Source organism: Limulus polyphemus, unplaced genomic scaffold (genome assembly GCF_000517525.1).
Source record: "Limulus polyphemus unplaced genomic scaffold, Limulus_polyphemus-2.1.2 Scaffold712, whole genome shotgun sequence".
Lineage (NCBI taxonomy): Eukaryota > Metazoa > Arthropoda > Merostomata > Xiphosura > Limulidae > Limulus > Limulus polyphemus.
In genome coordinates, this window is record NW_013666322.1 from 40,297 (window position 1) to 51,262 (window position 10,966).

At 31.9% G+C, this 10,966-nt stretch overlaps 1 protein-coding gene across 1 annotated transcript in view; it reads left to right on the plus strand.

The window, feature by feature from the left end:
* The first annotated feature begins 2,571 nt into the window (after window positions 1-2,571).
* Window positions 2,572-10,966, plus strand: part of LOC106460114 (DUF21 domain-containing protein At5g52790-like) — a 19,835-nt gene continuing 11,440 nt past the window's right edge. The window contains exons 1-3 of the mRNA XM_013919797.2: window positions 2,572-2,583; window positions 2,906-2,998; window positions 3,491-3,598. Of these exons, the coding sequence (XP_013775251.1) occupies window positions 2,572-2,583; window positions 2,906-2,998; window positions 3,491-3,598 (213 nt within the window). The remainder of the gene's footprint in view (window positions 2,584-2,905; window positions 2,999-3,490; window positions 3,599-10,966) is intronic.

The window sequence follows — 10,966 nt, forward strand, 5'->3', positions numbered from 1 at the left end:
ACTGTACAGAGATTAATTACTGAAAATAACAAATAAAATATAAAGCTTTCTCTTAAGAAACGTTTGATAACTGTCTGGACATTATAAAGATTTTGCTTGTGAAATTTAAAAATTCCGATGCATAAAAGTAGTTTTATTCTTAAAATGAATATTACTTTGCATGATAGATAGGCAAACATGCGAAAAGAAAAAATAGACATGAGAAAAACATTGCTTTATAAACTTTAAGACTTAATAAAAACAATGTCATATTTTGCAAATGAAAGCATTGTAATGTTTACTGATAATTTGCCAAATTTTGCTAACATTTGCTTACTAATTTAAAATTTATAGCGTGAAAACTATAACAAGCAAAAAATGGTTATAAGGTCGGTCCCAGGTACCGAGCCCTTGCTGTAAGAGTTAACGCTGATGGTATAATGTAAGGAAATTCTGAAACATTTGTATTAAATATATTTTTTTGGTATAACCATGTTTTTAATATTTATTATAATGTTACAAGTGTCTTTACTAAAAATTTGCTTTGAATTTACAACCTTTACTGAGTCATTCTGAATCAAAGGTGATTTTCATGCTAAGAATAAAGACACTTCTTTTCATCTTATAGTTTCATATTTCATTTGCATAACCTCTTAAAACTTTATTTTCTCTATCCTAATACTAACTGTAGTCAAATCATCAATATATTGTGAAATAAAAAGTTGAAAGTATAAAATTATTTTGTTTTTGCAAGAATAACTTCGGATTGAAACAGGCACTTACAGTTACTTATCCTAAGAGCCTTATCTTCAGACGTTACATTTCTGCTTTCTTTTAATTCTGTGATTTTATTACTGTTCTTTGGATGCTCTCTATGCATGAGAACCAATAAATCATGATGGAATGTTTCCAGTTCAACTCAGAGTAAACATGTGATCTGGTTACAGTTATGTGCTAACTGTGAAAGCTTTTCTAGTTTCATCATTGAATCTTATTTAAGTTTTGTTATCCAGCCTAAGAAGTTTCTAATTTTTATGTTTTAGTTACTTTTGTTAAGAAAATACATAATAGTAAATAAAAAATTACATAAAAAACAAAATTTAGCACTTACTTTAAAGATGAGGACACTTGCATTCGGATTGCATACTTTGGTAATTTTTTTTTTCTACCTATGTTGGTTGTTCAATAAATAATTCATGTAGCTTTCCAATATGCATCTTAGAACACAAAAATATATTGGGCACTAGAATTGAATGCCCTAAAACTACTATAATTTATTTAGCTTTCTAACTAAAGAATATATATATATACGTTAAATTTATATTACTTTTTGGAGCAAAATCTTTAGTCAACATACACCAAGATTTTCTTGCAAACTATGATCTTTGACCACCAAAACTAAACAGATGAACTAAGATTCTTGTAAATTGCAGTATCCTTTTTCTGCTGGTTATAAACATGACCATCAGACAAATAAAAATGAATGAATAATTTGCTTATAATGAATGAAAAGATGTGAAGGTTTTCTCTGATGGGTTTGACAAATTTATTGATATCTCAACAAATCAAAAAGTAGGAGGTTAAAATTTTATGTTCTTACTTGTCAGTATGTACAGTTTGTAATTATAATTGGATAGAAAAGCTGGTTGTTGAAGCTATAAAAATTAAAGAGGAGAATACAGGGGGAAAATGTGTCATGTATCACAGAAGAGTGAAGACAGAGTTTAAATATTTCTTTTTCAGATTAAGAAATGAAAGGGTATGTTACACTATATTTTGAATTATAAACTACATTTTGATAGTTTATTGAAATACATTGTTAACAAAGTTGTTTTTCTAACTTTGAAATGTAACTCTGTAAATAAGTTCATGACTTACACTTTCACCCACCTGCATGCAGAGGTTAAAGTGCAGTGGTAGGAAAGTATCAGCATGGAGACAGACTTAAAATCTTTTGGAATCTGCTTTAATTGTGTGTACTCTTCACTTATTTGTTCAAAATTACATAGAGTTGTTTCTTTTAACTCTTAAACATCATTTTTATGTGTGAAATTATTTAGATGGAAAACTCGATTAGACAGAGATAAACATTATCTGATGAAAACTTGAGAGAGCAGGATTGTTTTCAGTAATTAAGGGTTTTTGTTACAAATGAAAACATTACAGACATATGAAATGTCATACATTATGAGATTATTTTCATATTCACATTACTTTTACGTGAGAGAAATCATGGGAACTGGGATTTTCAGATACATAAGAAATCAGTATTGAAAACAAAAGCTAGTAGGATAGGGAGGAGCTCACACATGAACATGCATAGTATTTCATACTTACCTTTTAAAATGCTTGGTTTGTAAATAACTGTCAGAACTTTGCTCCAGTGAAAATTGATATTCACAAGTATTGCCTCAATATTTTGCAAAATGACCAGTTTTTACTTTGGTCTAATCATTGCAATTATAAACGCTTGTATGTAGTGGTTGTCTTAATATTTCATGAAATAATCAAATTGTATGTTAACCAGTCCAATGTTTATTGATCATCCTAGCAATAAAAAATGAAAATATTTAGTGTCCTAGATAGCATAAAATGCACCAGAGAGTACGTAGTCCCCTCTTGCTTCATGGAACTTCCTCACTTCTGACTGGAAACTAGGAATAACCTAGTTTCATATGCTGTTCCTGTCACTGAAACTGAGGTTATTGTGTTTGTAAATTCAGTTGTTACATGCATGAGCTTACAGTTAAATTTGGATTAGGTAGGCCTGAAAATGATATATTAATAATAAAATTGCAAAAAAAATTGAACATATATCTTCAGTTTTACCCATCCAAATCTTCAAAAAGATGTGTTTTATCTGAAGGGAATAATAACAGTAATGAATGATATTGTTTTGATCAGATATTTATGTACATTTCTTTAGGCATTGGTGGATATTCATGGACCTCAGCCCGAAAAACATGAAACATCAAATGTTGAGGATCCTTTAACACTGGATGAAGTAATGATAATACAGGTGAAGAAAATGTTTACTTATACGAATGTTTAACCTCTGCAACTTGGGCTGTTTCTAGAGATTGTACACTTAAAAGTTTTACTAATACAGTTTAAAATATTCTTCTAGTAGATTAATTGTTAAATAATGTTTTGTTTATATTCATTTAAATGTTCATACAATAATAAGTTTATCATGCACACACACAAAATGTACTAAAACTAATGTTGAACTGATTGTATATAAAATGTTTTATACATTCATCAATGATTAACAACTTCGTAATGAAGCCGAAAGTGAAGATGAATTTAAGACATAAGGATTTAACACATAGATTTAGAATTGTAAAATGAAGTCTAACTATCTACAAAACTAATACATAATAAGTCAAAATCAGATATAATAATAAAAATAAATCTTTAGTTGTTAGTAATGTCACTAAAAATACTTGTATAAATGTTATTTTGTTCTTTTTTTTTTTTACTGAACTAATTTCCAAATGTTTATGAATAGGGAGCCTTATCAATGAGAGACAAAACCGTTCGAAATGCAATGGTACCTGTAGACAAAGTCTTTATGATGAGTTGTGACACTATTCTGAATGAAGCTGCAATGATGAAGGTGCATTTTGTTTTGAAATCACTAAACAAATAAAAATATTTATCTCTTACAGACAAATTTTCAATTGTGTATGTGTGTGATGTTTGTTGAAATGAATCCTGAAACCTGGAATTTTCTTGGAAAATCAGGAACCTAAGTAATGTAACATACAAGTTTTTTAAAATGTTAAGAGTATTAAAAATATGAAAGCTAGCAGTTTGTAATTTGTTTTTAAATTTTAATGCTGCAAAATGCCTTTCATACACCTCATTTTACTAAAAACTGAGTGAGTGATCAGTTTCATTATGGGTAACAAACATCAGACAAAAGGTGAGTGAAGAGAAAAATCAATATATGATATGGTTCAGGTCTTTATTGATACATTGAATATTTGTTGTCAATATTTGAATTGTTGTTGTTGAATGTCTTAGCATGTTTAAAATACTTCTTTCACACATACTTAAATCAGAATTTAAACCTAAATCCAGAGATGTGTAATACTTCCATCTTTACCTTTTTAGTTAGGTTCAGTAGTAATTGCAAAGTTTGCAAGTTTTCAAATTAAGATTGTTCACCAATTTCCTGTTGAATCCTGCTGTTATGAAGTGAGCCTGTCTAATACTTGCAGGAAAATCAGTTCATTTGAGAATACCAAAATAGCAATATATTCCATTGAATCAAATATTCCTCCATTCAAAATCAATACACAGAGCCTTGGAATACCTTCCAAATGGTCTTGTATTTGACAGGTGCTAACCTACATCAGTAACCCTCAGTCCTTTCATCCCTTGCACTGAGATCAATCCTCAGAGGCAAGGTTAAATTCACTTGTCTGGATGTTGCAGACATCAACAGATCTTCCCAAGTCTGCAGCATGGATGAAAAGATTTCTCCTAGGCTCAACATCTTTCTCATACAAACATCTCTTCAGTGGCAAACTCTCCTTCTTGGACATGAGTATTTCAACATTCAGAATAAGCCATTCTTTCTAATAAAAGCATCCCTTTAAACTTGTTTAACTGGAAAGATTGATTAAGCAAGGGCCAATATTCACATTGACAAAACAGAAAACTCGTGTAAGTATTAAAAAGTTCTTAATAACAGCAGGGTTGAATAGGAAATTTGAAAAATTGACTTAGTTTTAAGCAGCGTGTAATAAACAGTCTGGAAATGTGATGATAAGTGTAAAATAATTCATTATAATACATGCAAAAAAAATGCTTATGTACTTTCATAAATGAGTGGACAATTGCCATCAATGGATAAGTGTATCAATCATTAGCTCTCATTCTGAAGATATGGACCTCTGTCAAACTAATCTCTTCAGTAACCAGATAAAACTGAGAAATATTAGATGCTTTAATCATGCAAAAAAGTTTGTATTTTTCTTTTTGTGAGGGCATCAGTGTGAGAGAATGACCACTCACACAAAATTCATTGTCCACTTGACAAGCAAAGGACACTGTGGTTGTTGATCCTTTCAACATGGATGTACCACAACATCTGCTTGGGAATAGTACATATCTGCTATAGAGAACATAGACACAATGGCAATAGAACAAGGCAACTTTAACAGCTTTGTGGACCATGTGTTTATATGAAAACTGTATAGATATAGACTAAATGAAAAATCTTATAAAATCTGATATTAACCTTCTCCACACAGCTGGGTGAAAGTTCACATTGCATTCAAAAGTTAAATAACTATTATCAATATCCATCAGTGAACTTAGCATCAAATTATGGTAGTTTTGGGACATTATGTTCTAGTGCTGGATACATTTTTGTGTCTAAAATGCATATTTGAAAGGTACATGAATTTTTACTCAAACAATTTAGTGAAAAACAAAGTGAGACTTAGCTTAGTTATGCATTTAGAGGGCAAATGTTCATATACTTCATGCCACACAGTATGTCATGTACGAGAATATACCAATTTGATCCTGCTCTGTTTCATTGCTTTTCATAGATAAACTACTTCTGTGGTACAAGGTAAGCAATAAAACAATAAAATTAAAAGAAAACAGATGTGATATAATGTTAATATAATTAAGTGTAAAATGTGGTGACAAATGATGCAGTCAAAGAAGGAAAAAAAATATTATTAATTTTATTTCATAATTTTCAACTTTCCATTTAATTTCACTACAGTAGGATGTAGAAAAAATGTGATAAACTCTAAACTTTTACCAAGAAAAACTTGTGATATTCATTTAGGAGGTTTTAGAGGTTAAGCAAATGAAATATGAAAACAGTAAGATGAAGAGAAGTACTTCTTAACATGAAAATCACCTTTTACTCAGACTGACTCAGTAAAAGATTCATAATTTCACAGACAAGCTTTGAGTAAAAACACTTTATTAAAAAATTTGACTTTTCATATACAATAGACTGACAACACTAAAAGCTTGCTAAATTTCACGTAGATACTCCTAGTAAATTCCGAGTTCTGGTATGTATAGCTTTAGCATTCAAGGGGCTAGGGTCATTTGGACCAAGCTGTGCATGTAGTGTTAATAAAAGCTGATAGAAAACATATGATATCGTTGCATGTCCCACCCTCACCTACTGTACTGTCTGTAAACCTGTCTGTTTTAAAGTGCAGTATATTGTCCCAGAAGAGAGATTTTGTTACTTTCAAACAAATATAATTCAACATGAAAATATTTTAAAGAATGTTTAAAGAAACAAAATAAATATTCTAGAATAATGGGTTATTCCTAAGACTTCTAATTATGAGATATATCTAATCACTTCCCACAAAACCATATGTTATTTCTCAAACCAATTTATTCACTTTATGGTGATGTAAATAGTGTATAATCTTTTCTAACCAATGATACATAAGCTTTTTAATATTGAACTTCATTAGTAGTTCTTCAGATCACATGTTGTGAGATCATAAAAGGATGAAAATAAGAGTTTACTAATGACACTGTATAAAAGAAGGAAAATCACAAGAGAAACAAGAAGTTGATGATTATATTCTTATATTCTTTAGTAAATATAAATGTATCCTTTGGAATGGGTAGACAAAAAAAAATTGTTAGATGGCGAGTCTCCTTGCAGCTGTGCACATATGCAAGTTTGAACAGTTTTCATGTTTTTTTGTGAATTAAATTCAATTAGTGTTAAAAAATGTGAATTTTAAAAGAACTGTTGAGTTCAAATTTGTTGAAATAGAATTGTTATGTAATTTTAAAACTTGATAGGAAGGTGTGCATTTGTGAACCTGAAAGATGCTTTTTTATCGTAATAGGGGCTAAACATCCTTACAAGAGATTAAGGAACATTAAATCAAGAGCAGGGTTAAGCAAATATACAAAATAAATTAAGTAACTATTCATCAAGTGTATATTAAATGCTGAGAGAAGAGCTGGTCTACTTCAATATTTAAAAATGTGAGCTTTCAGCTTCTAGAGATGGCTTTATTCTTTGTTCACACTGTATCTTATTGTACAACCTGGCAAAAGAAGTTCTGGTGTTTTAAAAGAACTAATCACAAATGTCTGTTATTCATGAAGAATGAATGTTGATTCATTTAGCCTGCTTGATGAACACACCTTTGTTTCTGCTATTGACTGAGTGTCAACAATATCTGTGCTCTTCTAAACCCTAACTCTTTTAATGCACAATTAAGTGAGCATATTCCAGTAGCACACAAAGCAAAATGATATTGAGGTAAGAGCTAAATGCTTGGAATTATAACACAAGCTCACATCATTTGTTATGTTACAGTATGCTCCCAGTGAAGGCCCCTTTATTAAAGCTGAAAAGTATCCATTCAGCAATAACCACAGATATTAACTGAAGATCCAGTGTTTGGCCAGATAAGATGAAAGAGACATTCAGAGAACAGATTATGGATTTAGTCTTTCCTCAGAACAATGAAAAACTTCTACTTCACTTCATGAAATCACTACATTCATATGAAGAATGATGAAAAAAACCCTTTCAAACGTGATTTGTTTCCCCTACTTTCTGTGGGAAAAGTTAAACTTCATGATCCTTGTGAAAGAAACTTTATTGGCCAGAGTGGGTTGCAAGCTAATTTTGATGCAATATTTAAATTAAATGATTGAGTGTCTTAGATGCATGGTAAAGAAGGAAATTCCTGACCATTATCTGAGCAAAGATATTCAGAATGAATTGATTGAGTTGATCAAGGCTTACAGATATTTTTTGAAATGTTAATTGGCTTTCTGTGAGAAAACAAGTCTTATGATTCTCATAAAGGAAAGTTTCTTGGTCAGACTGAATATCTAACAAAGTTTGATCCAATAATGAGTAAGCATTTTAGAAGAATAGAAGAAATTGCTGACAATTATGTGAGAAAAAATATTGGAACAAATTGATTGAGGTAATAGGAAATTGCATCCTTCAAAGTAGACTCAAACAAGTCTATAGTGCAAAATATTTTGTCATGATTATAGATTATACTCTAGATGTAGTCACACTAAACAACTATCTATGACTTTGTGGGTAATGACCAGTAAACTTGCCAGTAGTGCATCTGTAATGGAGCATTTCATTGGTTTTTTTACCATTCATGACACTAACGGTGAGGGTCTTGTGTAATACCCTACTAGGTCATCCAAAAAAGCTGAATATCAATGTTGGAGACTGCAAAGGACAGTCAAACAACAATGGTTGAAACATGAAAAGTGTTAGGTGTTTTACATTACTGTCTGAATTTGGTTATTCTGGATGGTACATAGTTATCAGCTTTGTCTTTAACATATTTTGGTATCCTATAGTGCATCTACATTCTTTTTAGCTCCTTTTCTTGTTGATGGTCTATATTAAGGGATCATGTCATATAACTGGTGAGAAAGTCATAGTGATAATGTAATGGTGCTTTTCTAGCACCTTAAGGAATTGTTAGATCATTTGTTGCCCTTGACATTCATGCATTAAAAGAAAAAATGGTTTCTAGGATTTGGAAGCTTCATTCTGTGCCTTATTTTATGGCACCACATCTTGTACTAGGTTAATCAGGGAAGCAAAATCCTTCAAATCTCAAATAGCACTATTACTGTCATCAGGAATGAGGTAAAAGCATATTTGGTAAGTTCCTGTAAAAGGCAATATATTAGAAATGGCAAAACAGATAGAATCAGTAACGCAGCTCCTTCAGGATAAATGAAGGTAAAATAGGTGCATCTTTGTGAGACAGAATATGACCATACAGTAACTTTTGAGGACAGGTTCCAAAGGGACTTCTTTCATCCTCTAATCAATGTAGTGGTATCTGTCCTCAATAAATAGTGTAGATAGGTTGTGTTTCTACACTGTGTTTGATTTACTGTATTCCTCTAAAGAAATGAAAAACCGTCAATTTATATGCTTGATTACATTTACAAAGAAAGACTAAGGTTATCCTCACCTCTTTATCACTTTCAGATTGTTGTTTATGATGCATGTGACAGATGTATCAAGAAAAAGTTTTCCCACATGAAATTATTAAAGAACTATTTAAGGTTAACTGTATTGTAAGAGAATCTAAATAGCTTGACAGATATATTGGTTGATCTTGGTGTTTGTTCGAAGTTGGATTTTTCACTTATTGCTCAAGATTGCTACAGCATGAAAAGCTACTTTCTGGATTGTCCACTGAAACTGATGGTATCGCTTATTGTTTGTTGTCTATAGCTTATCATTTGGTTATCTGTTTGTGTGTTAATTATTATGTACATGCATTTTCATCCTTGTAGATATGCAGATATCACACCAGATTAAGTATGTAGTATTTACTATGGTTGTCTAGTAATGTGTGGTGGCCCCAAACCAAGTGTTTGCATAGGCCCCCAGAAGGTAAACCTTGCTCTTTGGACCCATTAATCTTGTGATCAACAAACTTTTCGAACACTGTAACACTCAAGTAACAATCATTCAGTATATAGTGCATATATTTCATCCTGGAACACCGTGTGAGATAATTCAAAGTAAAGAATGCCTTTTCCTTTCAGTCATTGATTTGACAGTCAAGTAACTGTTCTAACAGCTGGTTGACAGGTAATTCTATGCATATCATCAGGAACTTATCTTGCCAATCATTGGAGCTGTTACGAATCTCTCTGTGTATGTTTCCTGACTCATTGTGTACAGCCAAATAAATTCTCTCAGCATCTTCCCCCCATTTGCTGAGTTTAGATAATGCAATGTAGTATTCACACTGTTCTGGAACTCATGAGTTTGTTCAGTGCACATACATGACCAGTCTAGCTCTTAGTTTCACAGATCAAGTTGCCAAAGGATAAGATAAAGATCTATCAAGGCAGAACCAACTGGTACATACCAAAGTTACACCCAGTGTTCATATTTGTATGTTCATTACTTCCTGTTTTATTGTAATATTTCTTCTGTCATATGGCAGTTTTTCCTCAATTTAGACTGGCAAATTTAAGTGCATTAACTAATGTAGACCTTGGTTATTGTGCCACTTCTTGTGGACATTGGCCCATCTGCTGAAGGGTTTGCATCATATCCCAGGAAACTGTAATTTCTTAGTCAAATATGAATATGCTTAACTAAATACATGTCAACTTCTGTTCAGCCATCTAATGTAGCATCATGATGTACAGCAAGTATTTGGCTTAGGTGTTTCTTTGGAAGTAACACCTTCACAAACATATACTTGGTAGTTTATGTTACCCATTCTGCTAAACCTTCACACTAAAGTGATTAGGTGAAGTGCACGTATTCACAACAAACAACATTTTATTCAACTCTGATGAAAGCTAGCTGTTAAAATTATCTCCCTAATGAGTTGAACTATAATATCCAGTGTACCACCAATACACCAGTGACTCACTATGCCATTGTATTGGCGAGTAGTTGAGTAATATGTACAGTAGCGCCTCCATTAACGAACACCTCGCCATTAAGACAAGACATTTTTAGTCTCGTTCTTGCAATAACAGGCACCTTGATATTCTGGATTAAGGGCAGTGTCTTTAGTCTCCTTCTCTATATGGGCACTTGATAAAGTAGGCAGTTATTTTTATAGCTGTACGGTATACCGCTAAATTCCAAACATCCCAGAAGGATGACCAAAGTTCAAACACTTGTGATGTTTATTGGATCGGCTCCGAACCATACACTGTAATAAACGTTTTCACAGATTCAAAGTGCAGTCTTATTATTGGTTGAGATGTTGCAAAAGAAATATCTGCTGAAGCTTTTCACCAGACACTAATCACAGCAGAACCGTCTGGAAAATGATCCATAGGAAATAATATAGCTTATAAAAACACATAAACCTGTCCTTTGCTGGCAAAAAGAATTCCTATACAATCAACACATCCTTCAGTAGGTCTGTGATATTTCCTGATTGGCTAAAGGACAAGCCACTCAGTGATTGTCTTATCGGCCTACGTTGATCTGACT